Source organism: Peromyscus maniculatus, chromosome 12 (genome assembly GCF_049852395.1).
Source record: "Peromyscus maniculatus bairdii isolate BWxNUB_F1_BW_parent chromosome 12, HU_Pman_BW_mat_3.1, whole genome shotgun sequence".
Taxonomy (NCBI): domain Eukaryota; kingdom Metazoa; phylum Chordata; class Mammalia; order Rodentia; family Cricetidae; genus Peromyscus; species Peromyscus maniculatus.
This window is the reverse complement of record NC_134863.1, coordinates 10710756-10730778: the sequence shown is the minus strand read 5'-3', so window position 1 is coordinate 10730778 and position 20023 is coordinate 10710756. Positions and strand designations below refer to the sequence as shown.

Sequence of the window (20023 nt, the reverse complement as noted above, 5' to 3'; positions counted from 1 at the left end):
TTAGGGCCAGCTTTACTGGCACCTGGCTCCATAGCCCCACCCCCAACCCCCGGGCTTCAGTTGTTTTTTTTTTTTTAAATTAATTTTTTTATGTAGGTACTTGGTGCTATGTACTTGCCTCTTAAAACCTCTAGGTCTGCTCTTTTCTGAAGGGAAACAGATGAGCAGTGGATCTAGGGGAAAGAGGAGGTGAGGGGATTATGAGGAGGGGATGGAGTGGAAGATAAAGACAGGATTATTATATGAGAGAATAACTTTCATTGTATCCCATAATTTTGGGTATGTTGTATATTTATTTTCATTTAATTCTAGAAATTCTTTGTGGTGCTTTGAATGAAAATGGCCTACGTAGGCTCATAGTGAGTGACATTATATATTGATCTGGCCTGGTGGGAGTAGGTTTGGCTCTTTTGGAAGAAGTGTTCCAAAGAAGGCTTTGAGGTTTCAGAAGTACAAGCCAAGCCCAGGGTCTGTCTTTCTTCCTGCTGCCTGCCAAACCACATGTAGGACTCTCAGTCACCTCTCTAATACCATGTCTGCCTGTGTGCCACCATGCTTACTGCCATGATGATAATCAACTAAACCTCTGAACTGTAAACCACCCCCAATTAAATGTTTTTATTTAAAAGAGTTGCCATGGTCATGGTGTCTCTTTACAGCAATAGAAACTCTAATGTAGTCTTTAATTTCTTTATTTCTGTCTTGACCCATTTTTCATTTGGTAGAGAGTTGTTCAGTTTCCATGAGTTTGTAAGCTTTCTGTTGATATCAACCTCTATTCTGTGGTGGCTTAATAGGATGCAGTGAGTTATTTCAATTTTCGTGTATCTGTTGAGACTTGCGTTGTGTCCAAGCATGTGGTCAGTTTTGGAGAAAGTTCAATGAGGTGCAGAGAAAGTATATTCTTTTTAGTTTGGGTGAAGTATTCTATAAACATGTTTGGTCTATTTAGATTATAGCATTTGTTAGCTCAAATAATTCCCTGTTTTGTTTTTGTTTGAATGACCTGCATATTGGTGAGAGTGGGGTATTGAAGTTATACACTGTCACCACATGAGGGTCAATATGTGATATAAGCTGTAGTAGTGTTGCTTTTTACAAACTCTGGTGCCCTTGTGTTTGGGGCATAGTTGTTAAGAACTGAAATGTTATCTTGGTGGATTTTTCCTTTGATGAGTATGTAGTATCCCTTCCCATCTCTTCTGATTAGTTCTGGCTTGAAGTCTGTTTTGTTAGGTAGTAAAATGGCTGCACAACCTTGCTTCTTAGGTTCATTTGCTGGGAATACCTTTTTTCAAATCTTTACTCAGAGGGAATGCCTATTCTTGGTTTTGAGGTATGTTTCTTGAATGCAACAGAAGGATAGATCCTGTTTTCATATCCATTCTATTGATGTCTATGTCTTTCTGTTGGGTAGTTGAGATCATAGCTATTGAGATATCAATGACCAATGATTGTTGATTCCTGTTGTGTTGCTGTTGTTATTGTGTTTTTGTTGTTGTTGTTGGTGGTGTGTTTGTGTGTGTGTGTGTGTGTGTGTGTGTGTGTGTGTGTGTGTGTGTGTGTTTGTGTGTGTGTGTTTTACCTTCTTTTTGTCTTGCTGGTGTGAGATTATTCCCTGTGTCTTCATGGTTGTAGCTGACCTCCTTAGGTTGCTGTTTTCCTTCTAGCACCTTCTGTAGAGCTAAATTTGTAGATAAATACTGATTAAATTTGGCTTTTGTCTTATTTAGGGTTTCTATTGCTATGAGAAGATACCATGATTCAGAAACTCTTATAAAGGAAAACATTTGAGATGACTTGCTTACATTTTCAGAGGTCTAATTCATTATCATCATGGCAGAATGCAGGCAGGCATGGTACTGGAGAAGTAGCTGAGAATTTACGTCTTGCAAGCAACAGAAAGTGATCTGAAACACTGGGGTGATATCTTGAGCATATATGAGACCTCAAACCCTGCCTCTACAGTGACATGCTTCCTCCAACATGACCACACCTACTCTACCAAGGTCACATCTCCTTATAGTGCCAATCCCTTTGGGGCCATTCTCTTTCAAACCACCACAGCTTTATCATGGAATATCTTATTTTCTCCATCTATGGTGACTGAAAGTTTTGCTGGGTATAGTAGTCTGGGCTGGCATCTGTGGTCTCTCAGAGCCTATAGAATATCTGTCCAGGCTCTTCTGGCTTTTAGAGTGTCCATGGAAAAGTCAGGTATAATTCTAATTGGTCTGCCTTTATGTTACTTCGTCTTTTTCCCTTGTAGCTTTTAATTTTTTTTATTGTTCTATATATTTAGTATTCTATTATGTGCTGAGAGGGACTTTCTTTTCTTGGTCCCACCTATTTAGTGCTCTGTATGCTTCTTGTACCTTTTATTCACATCTCCTTTTTTAGGTTAGGAAAATTTTATTCTATGGTTTGGTTGAAAATATTTTCTGGGCATTTGAGCTAGATTTCTTCTCCTTCCTCTATTCCTATTATTCTTAGATTTAGTTTTTTCATAGTGTCCCATCTTTCCTGGATATTTTGTGTCAGTGGTTTTTTAGAATTACCATTTTCTTTGACTGATGTATCAATTTCTTCTATCATACCTTCAACACCTGATATTCTCTCATCCTCTCTTGTATTCTGTCAGTGAAGCCTGCCTCTGTGGTTCCTTTTAAAATTTCTAAGTTTTTCATTTACAGAATTCCCTGTTTGGTTTGTTGTTGTTGTTGATTCTATTTTCATTTTCAGGTCTTGAATTGCCTTATTCATCTTCTTCCTCCATTTGTCTTTTCCTGTATTTAAGGAACTTATTCATTTCCTCCCACTGTTTGCTTTCCTGGACTTCTTTAAGGGATTTATTAATTTCCTCTTTAAGGACCTCTATCATCTTCATACAGACTGTTTTAAGATCTTTTTTTTCTAGTGCTTTTAGCTAAACTGGAATATCCAGGGCCTGTTTTGGTATGCCGTGGAATAATCTTTCTACACTGTGAATATGTATTGCTCTCACTGTAAATAAAAAGCTGTTTGATCCATAGCGAGGCAGGATTTTCAGTGCAGAGAAAAATGTTGGGAAGGAGAGCAGGGTCTGAGAGGTCTCCAGGAAATACAGAGGGAAGGAGACATACTGGAGGACAGGTAAAGCCATGAGCCATGTGGAAATACATAGATTAATAAAAATGGGTATATTAAAGTTGTAAGAATTAGTTGGTAATAAGCCTGAGCTATCAACCAAGCATGTATAATTTATATTAAGTCTTCATGTCAGGTATTTGGGAACTGGTGGACAGGAAAGAAAAGTCTACCTACAGTGGTATGGTTGCAGGGCTGTTTCCTTGGACTGTTCACCTGGTGTTTTTCAAATGAATGCCTGCTGGTGGTATTGGAGCTTGAAATAATGGGATGAGTTGGGGGAAGGAAGGTTGTAGGAAAAGATCTTTGTGGTCCACTGGGGATGGGGTCAGAGAAGAAGGGGAGACTGCAGCAGGTGTTCTGCAACAGAGCTGGGGGTGAGACTGGGTGGATGAATCTGGTGGAGCAGAAGTGGTGAAGATGTGCTAATTCATACTTTTCAAACCACTTGACCAATATCCTCCCATCCACAGACCTTTCAGACAATGGATTGGGGAAGAGGGATTGAGTCTGCTCCTTATCGGGCTCTGAAGATGACAAATATGTCCATGCCAAACACTCTTGGCTCTCTTCTGTGTAATCCAGATTGCTGACCTAGTAAAAAGCTTTACCTCCAAGGCCACCTTCCCAGAGGTTGATGATCAGTGGCAAAGGCACCATGGTGTAGAAGATGCATGAGGAAAGTCTTACCTATGTCTCAAGTCTCTCACTTAGTGACATAGATGATGAGCTCAAAGTCATTCTGCACCTTGCCAGTCATGAGATCTATGCACAAATCATCCCAGCCTCCCTAGTGTCTGTTCATGGGCCTTTGGGCCTGCTCTCTTCTTCTGGCTCTGTGGACAAAGTACATCCTGATTTACCTTCTTACCTGAACAGGTGTGGACAATGGTGTGAACTTCCAGATCAGTCAGTATGTTGAGAGTTTTTGTGATCTCTTGGGGCCAGGCTGTAATCTTAAGTTGAGCTTCTATAAGAAAAGACTTTTGTGAAGAAGACAACTTGCCCTAGCAGCAGCATTTGACTATGCTGGAACTTGTAGTTTTCTAGGTATTATAAAACTGGGCTAAACCTCTTCCTGGGTGCATTCTGGATGTCCAAGTTCCAGGCCATGAACCTAAGCAGCCAGCTGTGTACTCAGAATCTGCTTCCTTTAGCACACTGTGTGATGATGTTTTGTGTATGCTCTAACAAAGCTTGCCTAAAGATCAGAGGGCAAAGCCAACCACTAGCTAGCCATAGAGGCCATTCAGTGGTGACATACACCTTTGAGGTCAGCTTTTGGGATCTCACGCCTTTAATCCCAGCACTAGGGAGGTGAAGACAGGAAGTGATATGGCTGGGTGGAGAGAAGAATGTAAGGTAGGAGGAGACAGGAACCCAGTCCCCTTTCAGTCTGATGATTTTGAGGAGGTAAGAACTCTAGTGACTGGCTGCTCTGCTTCTCTTATCTTTCAGCTTTCACCCTGACATCTGACTCTGGGTTATTATTATTATTATTATTATTATTATTATTATTATTATTAAGATCAATTAGAATTAATCTACAACACTGGGTTTCTTTGCTAATCCCTGGGCTACTTTCAGAGGCATCATACAGGTAGCCCATGTGATCTTTGGCCCTAGACATGAATTTCTCGCAGGCAACTAGATTAGCTCTCGCCACACTTGCTTTGCTCACCCAGTGAGGATAAGCTCTCAGTGGGCACCCAATCCCACAGTGTCTAGGACCTGTTGAGGGTACACGGGACCCTTCAAGGAAGGGCTTTGGTCTGGTGGGCCATATTCAAAGCCTGAAGCCACCGAAGCAGGTCCCCTCAGTCATGTGGCAGGGGGAGGGCCCTTGTCACTTTTATCTAAGGACTGGAGATCTGGAGGGCACCCCAGGGAACAAGCCTAGCCTCTGAAGGAGCACCATTGAAATTTGCTATCTTAGGCTCCCCAGCTACCCAGTGAGGTTCTGAGGTGTCTCTGGAGGAACTTTGCCTATGTTGGCCTCCAGGACCCGAGTATACTACAAGGGGATGTTCAGGGATGATATACTCCTCTTGGAGACATCCACACCTCCTGTCTTAGGTGTTAGAAGTATTCTGGGGGAGTGCTTTTAAGCCCATCTGTATCTGTGGATAGATACTATCAAAATATCAAATGTGCCTTCAAGATAAGAGATCTGGGTACTAGAAAGATGGCTCAGCAGCCAAGTGTGCTTGCTACTCTTACGGAGAACTAAGTAGCTCCACAGGATGGGTTACAACTGTCTATCACAACACCCTGGAGGGGTGACTCCAGTGGGCATGCTCAGAGACATAGAAATAAAAACAAAAAACACATTTATATACGATTATAGGCATTATATTTTTATTGGTACTAGCTTTTCATCCCCCCCTCCTCCCCCTCCTCCTCCTCTTCTTTCTCCTCCTCTGCCTCTTCCCCTGCTGCCTCCAACTCTACCACCTCCTCCTCCTCTTCTTCCTCTGCCTCCCCTGCTTCCGCCTTAGGCGCCGCCGCCTCCTCCTCCTCCTCTGTTTCCGCCTCTTCATCTGTTGCCGCCTCCTCCTCCACTGGGAACTCCTCCACCGGCTCCTCCACCACCACCTCTTCCTCCTCCTCCTCCTCCTCATTCGTATCTTCATTTGAAGATTTAGGTGGGGCTTGGTATAGTACATTTATCTCTAGGGATAGAGTAGGAATAAGTTCAAAATAGGGAAGGAGTCATGGCACAAAGTGTAGCATGAATCTTAACTGGTCTTATTAATAAAATCAAACCTGTGAGCCAGGTATTGGGGTGAAGCTGGAAGATCAGAGATACATAACAGGCCACAGCTAACCTCACCTGGCCAACTTCTCAGCTGATCTTGTTTCCTCAGACTGGAAGCCTCTGTGTCCTCATATCCCAATGACTCTTAGCTGAACTGTGCTGTTCAAAACCTAAAAGCTTACCCTGCCAAATGCTTAACCAGCCAAACACTGCTAGTTTCTGGTCCTCACGCCTTATATACCTTTCTGCTTTCTACCATCACTCCCTGGGATTAGAGGCTTGCTTTCTGGGATTAAAGGCGTGAGTCACTATGCCTGGCTGTATTCTTGAACACATGGATTTCTGCCTCTGGAATGCTAGGATTAAAGGCGTGTGCTACCACTGCCTATCCTAAGTATCTAGTGGCTTTTCTGTTCTCTGACCCCAGATAAGTTTATTAGGGTACACAATATTTTGGGGAACACAATACCCCACAACAAAGCTCTGGGACACTGCTGGGTATTTCTTGCAGGGACCAGGTTGGCCATCCTAGGTGAGTGACTGCTCCCACATGTGCCACCATCCATGCTACCAACATTGTTGGGGACAATTTTCTATTGGCTGCTGTTCTGTTGTTTGTAACTTTTGGATGTTCCCCTTGGGTCTCCTTTCACATCAGAAACAAAGCTTTGCTTGCTAACTGTGTTGTGCTTAGCATCCCTGTTCCCACTCTGTTCAGCTCCCTGCTTTCCCCAGCTAGGCAAGAACAGCACTTCACCTCTTTTCCACAAGTAATGGTGTGACCAGATTACCTGGTAAGACTCAATTGTGTCTAGCTGGGCATGTCCCTAAGCAATGTCCCATTGTATACACTTCCTATTGGGATTTTGGCTCTCCCATAAACTCTGTAAAGGACTCAGGTGAGGCCACATTTCAAGGGAAGGGGAAGACAACTGGGTACACTTATGCATAAAACAGGAATGAATCCAGGGATCCAGGATGGATTAGGTTAGGTCCGATCAGGTGGGCCAGTCAACTCGGTATGCAGAATCAAGAACAAGGCAGCAGGGACACACTTTCATGGATTACTGGGCATAACGTGCAGAGCCGCCATTCCACTCAGGAAATAGGGAGGAGGGTGGAGAAGGCTCTAGGTAAGGGACAGAAGAGTGGTCAAATGATGTGGCCGGTGAAGTGGGCTCCTTCATCGCTGTGGACACATTGATTAGAAAGAGTCGTCCCTGAGTTTACACAAGCAGAATCAATCCATCAGAAGTAGAAGGGTACAGGGCAGGCAGACATACTTTGCAATGAAGAAAGACCCTCACCTTACTGCAGGGGTTCCATAAAAGACCTTTGGGGAATATAATCTCCTTTGATTCATACTCTAGACCCGTGGAGACAGGTGAGAACTATACTAAGCATGAAGCCGTATCAGTTTCAGACAGCTTAGAGGACAGAACACACTGGAAGATATGGCAAGGTGATCTGATGAGATGGCAGGAAACTGAGGTTCAGACACACAGAGGATAAGTCAGAGAGGACTCAAGAGATAAAATACAAGTGGCCATGCACTTTAATTCCTGGGATTTTGTACATCCATGATGAACTAGTAATATCTGGAAAGGAGGCCTTATCTGGACCACAGAGTCCCAGATCCATGCTCAAGTACTAGGTCAGAAGCTCCAAGATAGGTGTCAATGTGTCCTTTGACTCATTTGCCCTACAGGTCAGTCTAGTGTGAGGAGCACAGGCTGGAAATGAGCTCACACACAGGCTTCCTTCTGTCCCTGTCCCCACTGACACCATGTCCACATGACAGAGTAGACCCAGAATGCAATGTTGTTACCTACCTGGAGCTATAGGACTTGACTCCTTTCCCAACTCCCTGAGTTGCAGTTCAGGAGCATCACCTGGAAGAAAGCAACAGAGTGGCTCATTCTGCCTACAGAAGATACAGCCACATCAGCTCACACCAGATCAGCCTCAGCTTCCCACTGGTTCCTTGACATCTTAGGTTATGGAAGGTGCTTCAGTGAGGCCAGTATACTCACTCTGCCACCCACCCATAAGATTGTCTTTTATATAAAGACTGAATGGGGGCTGGAGAGGTGGCTCAGAGGTTAAGAGCACTGGCTGCTCTTCTAGAGGTCCTGAGTTCAATTCCAAATAACCACATGGTGGCTCGCAATCATCTATAATGAGATCTGGTGCCCTCTTCTAGCACACAGGCATACATGCAGGTAAAACACTGTATATATAATAAATAAATAAATAAACAAACAAATGAATAAATAGAAGTAGGCACTTCAAGATTTTAAGGAAAAAGAAGACTGAATGGAAACATGGAGGTACTGTTATAAGTCCTGCAGGACCAGCCAGAAGAGGATTCACTTCTGCATTACTGGGCCCACACTACAAGACCTTTGTACTCAGGTTCATGTCATTGACTACCGACAGTTGTGAGCCACTGACAGTTTCTTCTATCACAACTCACCAATTAAAAGTGAGCACCAGATATACACATATTTCCAGACTACATCAGAATACACACAATTTCCGAGGAACGCTACTGATTACAACTGATGGCTAGGAGCGTTGTCGGGGACAGAGGCAGGAAGGATGGGTGTTCCGGTGAAGACCATACTTTTATTTCTAAGTTTGTTTCATCTGCATTGCCTGCATATGAATGCTTGTATATCACATGCATACAATGCCAGGCAAGATCAGAAGAGGGCATGAGATACCCTGGAACTGAGTTACAGATAGTTGTGAGCAGCTCTATGGGTGCTGGAGCTCAAATCTGGTCCTCTGGTAGAACAGATAATGCTCTTAATCATACCAACTCCCATTGACAGTGGGGTTTGGTATGTTTGCTTCTACCTCTCTTTACCATTATGCCTGGATGGAGTAGTATTTAAATCTCCAGGCAAATTTACATCTCACTGATACCTTTCATACTGCCTTAGCCTGCCAAGCAGAAGGTACAACCTTACTGTTTCCTGGATCCTCTCCTATCAATTCCAACAGGGCATGCTGTTACTTACTAGGAAAGCTTTCTTTACTACTGATATTCTGATGCTCTTCAACATCTGTGTCCCCCACTTGAGCTATATCTGCAAGAACATCAGGACATAGTGTACCAGGTAAAGCCACACCAGCTCACACAAAGTTGACCCAGGTTCTTCTTGGGATTTTCCACAGAGCCTCTATGGCAGAACCATTTAATCATTTAACTTTCAACTCTCCTTTCCAACAGGAATCCTGATTCAGGCTTCTTAGGAATGAAACACTAAGGTATTTCCTGAACAAGAGAGAGATTTCAGATACTTACGATTTCCAAACACAACAGATGTGATCTGCAACTATGAAAAAGAAAGCATTGTTAAGATTGGGCTATACTGTATCCTTCACAATGGTCTGGTTTTCTCTGGATGACTTAGAGACCGGTGGAAATAGAGCTCTACTGGTGCTGCATATGACACCAGTAGAGACGGAAAGAGCCTTCCTTCCTGGCACTGTACCTCCCAAGTCCACTAACATTGCAAGCAAATCCTTACTAGAACAGGGAAAGGAGTTTCTGAGGGAAATCCTTCTATGTTTCAATTTTAATGAATATGGTGATGTCAATGATACCAGAGAGCTGGAGACCCTGAACTCCACAAAGGAAACTGTCTTTCAAAAAGTAACACGAATGGAACCCAAATAGAGCTGTATTTCTACAGAAGACACACAAAGGTATGCTTACCATTTGTCTGGATTCTGGTACACTAATAGCACCAGATAAATCTAGGAGAAAACAGAGTAACTGTGAGGATGTTGGCAACTAATGATTATAAAACACTCAGGGAATATTTTCAATGTGCACACGTGTGTATGGAGATAGCTTGGGCTGCTGCTGGGCCATCCTCCAGTGTAGAAGGATGTTCCAGAAAAGAAAAAATAAAACAGATCAATATGAGACCTAGGTTCCTTGTTCCTCAATTAAAGCCACTTTAAACAATATAAAATAAATCTAGCTGGTTCACACTTTGTGGCATATACTTATTGCTTTTTTTTTTTTTTTTTTGGAGCTGAGGACCGAACCTGGGGCCTTGTACTTGCTAGGCAAGTGCTCTACCACTGAGCTAAATCCCCAACCCTTATAATCCCAGCATTCAGGAGGTAGTGGAAGGAGGACCAGGCCTCAGCTTCAACCATAGAGCAAGATAGAGGCAGCCTGTGATAAATGTGTCCCTGTCTCAAAATAAAAATAATAACACTAAAGCTGCATAATTTCTAACTGTATTCTAAATATTTATCCTATACTTGCAGGTCAGTGTAGCTTTTACCATCCAACAGAACAATTTCTCTTTGCAACAGAATGAAATCATAACAGAAAACTACAACAAATAAAAATGCAGAGATCAGGTGACTGTGGGGGGCCTGGCCTGAACCTTCCATCTAGAACATTAGTGCTGCAACCAAAACTGTGGAGAGTGGGAGAAAAAAATCCTCTTCCCCTGGGAACAGCCCAGTTGGTTTTCCAACAACAACTGGTCAGCTCTGAAATCTCATAATACAGAAAACATTGTATGGAAAGAGTGGATTATATCTATATATTTAGGAATATATCACACACACACACACACACACACTCACACACACTCACAAATGCACTCTCTCTCTCTCTCTCTCTCTCTCTCTCTCTCTCTCTCTCACACACACACACACACACACACACACACACACACACACACATGTAACTACAATCTACAGTTGGAGGGAAGGAGGCCAGAGGTCATAAATTCGAGGAAGAAAGGGGGTGACGCATGGGGATGGTCAGAGGGAGGAAAGAGGAAAATGATATAATTTAATTTCAAAAAACAAAAAGTTTCAAAGCACAGTATGTGTGATTGTTAACACTTGCTATGTGTCACCAACAGGTGTTTCTCAGAACTGCACAGGCTGCTCAACTGATCTGCTTTGGTTACTGACAAGCTGGGTTGGAAAATCTTATTGCTCATAGTGCTATTAGAAAGTGTACTATAATATTTCAGTTGTTTTTTTTTTTGTGTGTGTGTGTTTGTTTTGTTTTGGGACAGCTTCTAAAAGACATGAGTCCAAAATCTACAGAAGTAAGTCGCCTTGTCCTACATGATTGCTTTAAACTCCAAAGGTCTGTGTGAAATGACCGGACACAGCAGGGAGTCTTTGGATTTTTCACACAAGTGACTTCAAGCATCTGTGGATGTGGTCTAGTTTAATATGCAGTTAACATGACATGGAGGCAATTTGTCATGGACAGGCAGCATCTCTGAACCACATGGTAAACCCTCAGCCCTGCTGACAATGCTCTCAAAATTTTCTTAAATGAATTTAAGGCTCAACCACGGAAGCAAGAGCAATGGATTGCCCAGATGGATTCATGTTTTAACTTTCTGCTTTTGACTTTGATCAGAGATTCTTCATTTTTGTTCTGAAGCAGGGGTTATAACAATCCCCAAGCACAAATGTCATGAAGACTAGATGAACTAATAAAGTATAAAGTTCATTTAAAGTATGAATGGGAGCATAAACTATGTCCTCCATAGACCATTACCCATGCAGGGAAACAAGACATTGAAGCACCTGAAACCCTAATATTCTTTATGCACACAGCCTCATGGAAATCTATGCAGAAACCTGGCTGTCAAGGGCATCTAGAACACCCTTAAAAAGTCGTGTTGACTGTTTTGCTCTCTCCAGAAACAGCAAGTTGGGTGGCCTTTCAAAGAGAAGACAGTAAGGGACACCCTACCTATCTTAACATTTACATTCTTCCTCACCAAGGAGTTAAACAATACTTACTGCTTTGGTCTTCTTCCCAGGCTCCCTGAAATTATAGAAACAAAGACATTTTGAGGGTAACGTCATGGGGCATACAGGCACATGTCTTTCTCTTTTTTTTAATTAAGATTTTTTTCATTCATTTTACACACCAATCAAAGATCCTCTTCTTCCCTCCTTCCATGCCCCCAGCCTCCCCTCCCAATCCACCCCTCACTTCCTCCCACAAGAAGGCAAGTCCTCCCATGTGGAGGCACATTCAGTAGAGGCAAGTCCAAGTCCTTCCCCCCTGCCTCAAGGCTGCACGAGGTATCCCATCATAGGTAGTGGGCTCCACAAAGCCTGCTCATGCACCAGAGATGGTAACTTGTTATGTACACACTCATAAGTGGATACTAGATATAAAGCAAAGAGTAATCAGGCAACAACCCACAACCCCAGAGAAGCTAACTAACAGGGAAGACCCAAAGAGGGACACATGAACTGCCCTGGGAAGGGGAAACAAATGAGATCTCCATGAGTAAACTGGGTATGAGGAGTGGGCAATGGAGGTTAGGGGATAGGGGATGAGAACATAAGGGAATGGGATGGTTGAACTGGAACAGGGAGGGGGAAAGCAATGAAAGAGATACCATGATAGAGAGAGACATCGTGGGGATAGAGAAAAACCAGGTGCTAGGGAAGTTCCCAGGCATCCCCAAGGATGACCCCAGCCTGGACTACTAGCAATAGTAGAGAGGGTGCCTGAACTGAACTGGCTTGCCCCAGAGATCAGACCGGTGAATACCCTGTCATCACAGAACTTTTCTCCAACTAATGGAAGCAGATGCAGAGATCCACAGCCAATCACTAGACCGAGCTCCAGGAGTCCAGTCAAAGAGAGAGAAGAGGATTCTATGAGCAAGTGCATCAGGATCATGATGTGGAAACACGCAGGGACAACCAAACAAACAAGAGGGAATTCATGAAAGTTGGATCAATGGCTGTGGTGCCTACATGGGACTGGACTAGGTCCTCTGCATGGTGAGACAGTTGTGTAGCCTTTATTTCACTGCCAACATTAATGGCTGGCAAAGCAAAGATATATCTGTGACAAACCTATGATATTTTTCAGAATGATGTATCTCTAACCCTCCTTCAGTCACCAACCACAAAATAATCTAAAGAAGAAGCATTGTTTTCCAGAGGGACAGGTGATAGCATCTATTCTGTACCCTGACTGTGCCATTCACAAATGCTCTTTCTCATAAGGTGTCCATCGGCAAGGAACTATTCTACTATTCCAGAAAACACAGCATAGTATATATACATACTGTCATATTTTAATAGGCAAACTCAAATAAAATAGGAAAGTCAGACAGCAACATTTCTATTTCAGTCATAGAAAGTCCACCTTACCTCAGTAGAATGGTCGATTTCTTCCTCTTTAGAAAATAACTGTTTAATATCAGGGGCATCTTTAGTATCTAGGAAGAGAGAGTGACTGTTCATCACTGGTGCTGTGGGCCATGGCTTCCTTAGAGAACAGTGCTTAGCTTACACAACAGGCTTATATGTATGGCTATGCTCTCGAGGCTAGACCGAGGGGCTGCTGGAGCATCCTCATTGAAAGCACTGAGTCAACGAGAAGCAGGGAAAAAATGGAAAATGGAACACTTGCAGTGTGCTGATGGGAACAGAAGACAATAAAAGTCTTCCAAGGGTACAAGCTTCCCATTACTCCTATCAATCACTTGAAGACCAGACGGATGGTCTTCTAAAACTAAGAAACAATGTGAGTTTTAATTTATGCTAAGTTGCCATCTAGTACACACTTTCCAGGGTACCAAAAGGAATATGGTTTATGGAGTGGTATTGGTGAACACGAGAAAATAAAGACCATGATAACGTGTCCCCTCTGCAGCACATCTGGGTACCTCAGAATGCTGGAAACAAAACAAGGCTCACAGCAATCCAGAAGCTAATTCAATGAACCACTGAATTAGCATTTTAACCTCTAGTGGCACCATGCTCCACTCCCTAGTTCAGTGCATGAACCATAAAGGGGCAGTCACATCCCAGGGAAAGGAAAACCTTAAATGCTGTTGTGTTGGAGCAGCACAGCTTTTCTCTGGAATAGATACTATTTTTAGAGTAGGCTAATAGAGCAATGTAATTTTTCTCTTTGGAGTAGAAAGCACTTTCCCAAGTCATCTGCTAAAAGCATTGGCAGACCATATTTTTCCAGTGGTTTCCTGTGGTAATAGGTATATTCTGGGGCAAACATTCCATAAAATGAAATCACAATAAAACGAGTATCATGGAGATAATTTACACACTTCCTACATTCTTTTGGTTAATCTAAGATTCACACAAATGGAGGACAATGTACACACACACACACACACACACACACACACACACATGGTTCTGAAGAATCAAGACATGAGGCTTTATTTCTTTTCCCATTGACACTGAAGTTCTGTTCACATAGGAAGGTTAAACTAAGAATTCTGTACCCTCCAGTGTATTGAAGCTCTCCCCCACAGACCAGTAGAATCCCATGACAAAGACAGGATACTTGCTGGTTGTATGCAGTTAAAACTCACTCCAATCACTAATTCACTATTACAGAAAACCCCCAGAAACACACGAGGAAGAGAATAATCATTGTAAACAATTCATTCATAAAGTCACTAAAGAAACTGAAGATTTAAAACACACAGGAGCAATAATCAACTTCAAGGTAGTAAAACCATTTTATAGCAATGTCTGATTAACAACAAAAACCATAAGGTATTTTTGAAAACATGAAATATGTAGTAATGTGCTACTAAAACTCAAAGTTTCTAGTTGGTAGCTTTAAAAGGACATTATCATAATATTCATCTGATTGTAGTGTGAAATTTAAGATTTAGATACTAACTTGGAGAACCTATAGAGTTCAGGAGACTAGAAAGGGAACATTAATTGGTAAGGAGGAAGGAAGATAGTAAGGGGGTCATGGGGGAGCACAGGTGACATGAAGGGAAAAGGGGGAGTAAAGGGAGGGAGGTCTGAGTGGGGAAAGGGATGGCAGAACAGAACAAAGGAGGGACAGCACGGAGGATGTTTGAAAAGGCTAAATGGAAGATCATAAGATTAAATAGACACACAAATAGTCAAACAAAAATGTATAATTGGGATTGCTCCAAACAGGGAATTATGCCAGATGCCATGGCTTGCCATGTAAACATTTGACAGCCTGGAAAGATGGCTGAGGTAAAGGTCATCTGTCTTTTTCAGAGGACATGGTTGTGATTCTTTGATAGGTTGTATATATTTTATGGAATTATAAAATGGATCATTTGTTTCCGAAAGAGGAAAAGCACAGGAACCTCCCATTTTCCTCGTACTTACAGATCTCTTTCCTGCTCTCTCGCACTCCCAAGCACAGGGTGTGACATGGCCACTACTGGGACCCTTTCCCATTGAACCTGGCCAAGAAGGCTGTTACATATTTCAAATTTCACTTGTACTTTGGGGACTCTTCAGATCTAATCCATCTGTGTCACCCACATGTGGATTAATGTGGGGCATTTACCCACCACCCCCACAGCTTGCTAGAGTTTTCTTGAGTGCGATCAGCAGGAAATATTAGATAGAAGGATTTATAGCGGAGAATCTTGCGGAGATAAACAGATAGAAAATAAAGGATAGCCTCGAGAGGGCCTGGAACCTATTTCAACGGGCCCCGACTGTCTCTTGCCCAGGGTTTTTATAGAGACGCCAAGGGGTGGAGCAAAAGACCTCCTCCCCCAGCACAGCCAAGTGCAGACCATCTCAGACACCTGCACTCAGGCCCGTGGTCCTGATCATCCTCTATTCGGACCTGCTGGGTAAAGCCACGAGGAACCCCAGAATGGGCTCCCACAGATTAAGTAGCAGATAGGGTTACTCACCTGTTTCTGCCCATATCAGGTGAAGCTACATCAACTTATACATGTGCCCCAGCTTTCCTCTAGTTCATAGTATTCAGCGAGAGCCAAAGTGACTTTTATTTTTATTTAATTTTTTAAATACCTCTTAAAATTCTATGGTTGTATTTCTAGGGATGAGATAGATACACTGATATATTTCAGATAGTGAAAGTTCTGGTAAATCTGTTCAGTTTTACCTATGGCACAGAGGATAACTGACTACTACATATAATGGAAGCAAAGCCTCAATATGTACAGTACCTTCCTCTTGGGTTTGTATTATTTTATCAGATGTGCTTCCACTGCCTGGAACAGCAACTGGAGTAGCTGGAGGTTCCTCCATAACTTGAGGGATGATAGTTTTTTTCTTACAAAATCTTCTAAAGAATGAAGTAACTGAAAATGTAGTCACAACAGGGAGAGTTATGTTAGTTTACGGCAGAAAACCAGAAAACTAATCATGGCTGTGTGTTTGTAAATATGGTCTAATTTCCTGTTCCAGCTAGTCATCAGTGTCAAGAGTGTTGCTTGTGGAAGATCACATTTTGTGATTAAGCAGTATACAGACAATATAGGTACTGTCTGCATTTACGTGGCTGGTGCAATACAGAAGGAGCAGGACTGAATGTGTTGTATGGGTTTGGTGCCAGATGGGAGCTCTTCCTTCTGACAATCGCATGAATACACTGTTGTTCATACGATTCCTCTTTCTTCCATGCTTTTCTCCAAACACTGGAAGTTTCAGAAGAACTTCTCATGATACTTTCTAGTCTAAAAGAGAACTACAAATGGTAAATCATAAGGAAAGGCACATGTACAGCAGAAATACTCCAATGATGTTTGTTAAATATCAGAGGAATTCAGCTAGAAGCTAGTGACTGAATTTAGAGCGATCCATTGCATCCAGCATGGGAAGTGTGGCTGCTGTTGACTTTCATTCTTTATTCACCTGTGGTCCTTGTAGCTCACAGAGAACATACGGTATTAATAGCCTTACATGACTGAGAAGTAAACAACTGTGTGCACTCCCGACTTTTCACCGTTAGGACCACATTAGTTACACCCCTGTCACTGTGACCAAACCCCTGACAGGAGCAGCCTGAGAGAGAGAGATATTCTTTACCTTCCAATCCCTGACTCAAAACTGGAGTCACTGGAGGGCACTGGCTTAGTACAAATATGTGACTCTTCTCTTGCATCTTCAACCTGTCATATCCCTCCCACTGACTAATTGTGACTGCCAGGGAACCCCACTGAGAGATTATAGATTCGAGCATATTCCTTAGAAATACTCAGAGTCCAAATCATTCTACATCATGTTATTGCACGATGGTTTGACAAAAATGAAACTTCCCTTCAATTGGCCAAGCCTTCCTTGATGTCTTCAACATGACCAGGTAAGGAAAGCAGTCTGGCATTTGGGTGGTAAGTATGCACATGGCTTTCTAGATGACAAATATCCTCAGTCACTGTGTGGACAACCCAGATAAATGTAGCTAGAAGGGCAGGGTCTGTATTAGCACCAAGTGTGCACCACACCTGCTCTGCTCGACTCATCAAAGTCCAGTTTCTACACACTCTTCTACCCACAGACTCTATGGGGCAATTGAGTCAAGCTCATCCCCTAACCATTATTTTAAACTTCTAGAAATACCTCTAATGCAAGATCAGGCTGAAAATCCCTATGTATAAAAGGATGAGTTTCAATTTATGGTTCTCCTCACTCTAGCTCTGAAGAATTGGGTTTACAGAAGTGTGCCACAATGGGCACATATTATACAGTCATTGGGATCAAATCCAGGGTTGTGCACATGCTAGAAGCACACTAAACCGAACTGGTCTTTACATTCCTGCCCATTGACCCTCTTTGACAAATCTGACTGTGAGGCTACTCTAACACAGCCAGCATCTTCAGAATGATGATACCCAGCCATGCTCTGCCTGTGTAACTCACTGCTGCTTATATCATTCCACTGAGTGCTCAGACACAGCAGGCAGCAGGGAGACTGACTGCCAGTGATAGAAGTAATTCTGGAACACAAACTCGAGCTCACCTTTAAAGATGTATAGATAGCCAAAAGAATGATCCAGTGCAGCTCAAGAATGAAGGGATGACTGGAGGTCTTAGTGGACATTGCCTATAAATTGTGTGGCTCTTTGGGCTCATGTTAATGTTGTCTAATCTGTTAAGCTTTTACAATAGTTCTTACTGGAATGAGCCATCTCTTCCATAAATCCAGTTATCACACACATCCGACCTATTTTTCAGTGCAGTGTCTCCTATAGTCAAATGCTCTGATCTGACCAAACATATGGACTTTCTATGGTGGTATTTTATTTGTACTGAAATGTGATTTAATTGTATGTTAATAAATAAAGTTGCCTGGGGTCTGAGCTATTAGAGCCATAAAAAGAGCGTGGCGGTGGTGGCACATGCCTTTAATCCCAGCACTTGGTAGGCAGAGCTAGGTAAGTCTCTGTATGTTCAGGGATACAGCCAGCATTGGAGACACACGCCTTTAAGACCTGGAGGGCTGTACTTACAGGCAGTGACGAGGCAGTCACGTGTTTGGGTTTACAACCAATGAGAAGGCAGAACAGAAAGACTATATCAAGACAAACACACAGGAAGTAGGTCTCTTTCAGAGAGGTAGGACCACCACAGGAGGAAGGGTAAGGTTTTAGCTCTGAGCTCTGACCTCTTGGCTTTCTCTTTTACATTGGTTCTGTGTTTCTTATTTAATAAGACGGTTGGTTACATCTACAAATTTCCATCTATCATACTTATGAGTGTCTGCAGGCAGCTAAAGAGTACTGCCTGGCTTTCTGCCCACTTGGTGCTCATCATTGTCTGCTGTTTACCTAGGGCTGGGTTATTGCAGGCAGATGCTGGGAAGATGGGCCTCTCACATAGGTATCCCTGAGCCCTTGACAAAATAAAAAGTACTTCCTGAGCTCTACCACTGGAAAGACTGATGACCTATCCATACACTTTGAGCTATCATTCTCCAGAGAAATGCACAAAAAAAAAACCAAAACAAAACCAAGTCTATCACACATCTGTACGGTGAGCTTTGAACACTTTTTTTTTAAAGGTAAAATGTGTATCTTGCTTTTTGAATTGACAAATTTGTCACTGGAAAGTGGACTCTGTCATAGGGATAACTGTATTGGGAAAAAAATCTATTTAGACCCTGCCTGGTACACAAAATGCCAAAATAACTAGAGGCATCAGAACTGAAAGCAGTGACTGTAGACACATTGGTAAGACTCGTTACTTAGGGCATTGCCTTTTCCCTGCTTAAATTCCCAAGTTTCACTCCCAATAGGAGTCTTATATCACATTGGTGTGCCAGAGAAAAGACAGCCAGCATTTAAACAATTCTAAAATGTGTTTGAGAGATACCGTAATACATACAACAATTAAATTTCCTCTTCTCCACCTGTAATTGAAAGGAAAGAAAACACTTTGAGGTTCAGGTCATACAGAGTCTTTTTGCATAGCTCTTTGGTTCACCCTATGACACAGCATAGTGTAAAGCAGGATAGGAAAAAGACATTAAAAAAAAGACTGTATTCATACATTATGTGATGATGTCACAGAAAACCAGGGCTACGTACTTTGTGACAAAAACTAATACATCACACACTAATGCTGACTCAAAGTGAGAGCAGAGCACCTCTTCTGTTTGGCCTTCACTGAGGGCTCCCTAAGCTACATCCCAGCATGGCAGACCAACTTAACAACCTGCCCTGGGAGATTAATTCCTTCTAAGAGGGGGCCTCCAATTATTTGCACGAGTGCACATGTTTTAAATGTATTATACCCTAAATATTCAAATATTGGATGCATGAAGCTTCCCACCATATTGAGACTTTTGGGGAACAACACAAATTCCATCTAGATGACAGGATGGGAAAACAAATAGGAGAGGCCCCTTAAGGAAAAACACACATCTTAATAGATGATATGCCTGTTAACTTCTGAGTCAATATTACACACATTTATCTAAAGAGGAGCCTTTTTTCTCCAGAAGAAAAGCCCCCCTCATACAGACTGTGACACTTGACACGGGAAGATTTGATTCAGTCTGGACCAAGATGGTACAATTCCACTTTGTCCTCTTCCTAAATTAACTCTCTAATACCCATGATGCCCTGCTCAGTTTCATTGTTCAATGGGATATGCACTGAAACATAAGATCACTAGAATAACCTTTCTATCTTAGAGAAAAGAAAGGCCCCCTTACCTTCTCCACCTTTATTTCTGTCTCTTCAGGTAGCACTAAAGGGGACAGAAAGTGACTGTCAGCTCATGGTCTTGCTTCCTACTTATGCAGCATCCTTACTTGATGTGACTAAAAGTGCATAGACTTAGTACATGTGACTAGACCTACTGAACAGGATTGTTGGG

The 20023-nt window shown here is 42.5% G+C and overlaps 1 protein-coding gene and 1 long non-coding RNA gene across 2 annotated transcripts; both read right to left on the bottom strand.

Annotated features, from left to right (window-relative positions):
- Positions 1 to 5456: 5456 nt before the first annotated feature.
- On the bottom strand, positions 5457 to 11711 carry LOC143268205 (uncharacterized). The gene is made up of 5 exons (XM_076549347.1): positions 11693 to 11711; positions 9612 to 9652; positions 9198 to 9228; positions 7717 to 7776; positions 5457 to 5798 (listed from the first exon to the last, which is right to left on the bottom strand). The coding sequence occupies exons 2-5, from the start codon at positions 9612 to 9614 to the stop codon at positions 5494 to 5496; spliced, it is 399 nt and encodes a 132-aa protein (XP_076405462.1). The 5' UTR covers positions 9615 to 9652; positions 11693 to 11711; the 3' UTR covers positions 5457 to 5493.
- A 1357-nt stretch (positions 11712 to 13068) lies between these two features.
- LOC143268206 (uncharacterized) lies at positions 13069 to 19054 on the bottom strand. Its single transcript, XR_013043909.1, has 3 exons — positions 19028 to 19054; positions 15871 to 16005; positions 13069 to 13137 (listed from the first exon to the last, which is right to left on the bottom strand). It is a non-coding gene; the product is annotated as an uncharacterized LOC143268206 (long non-coding RNA).
- Between the last annotated feature and the right edge of the window lie 969 nt (positions 19055 to 20023).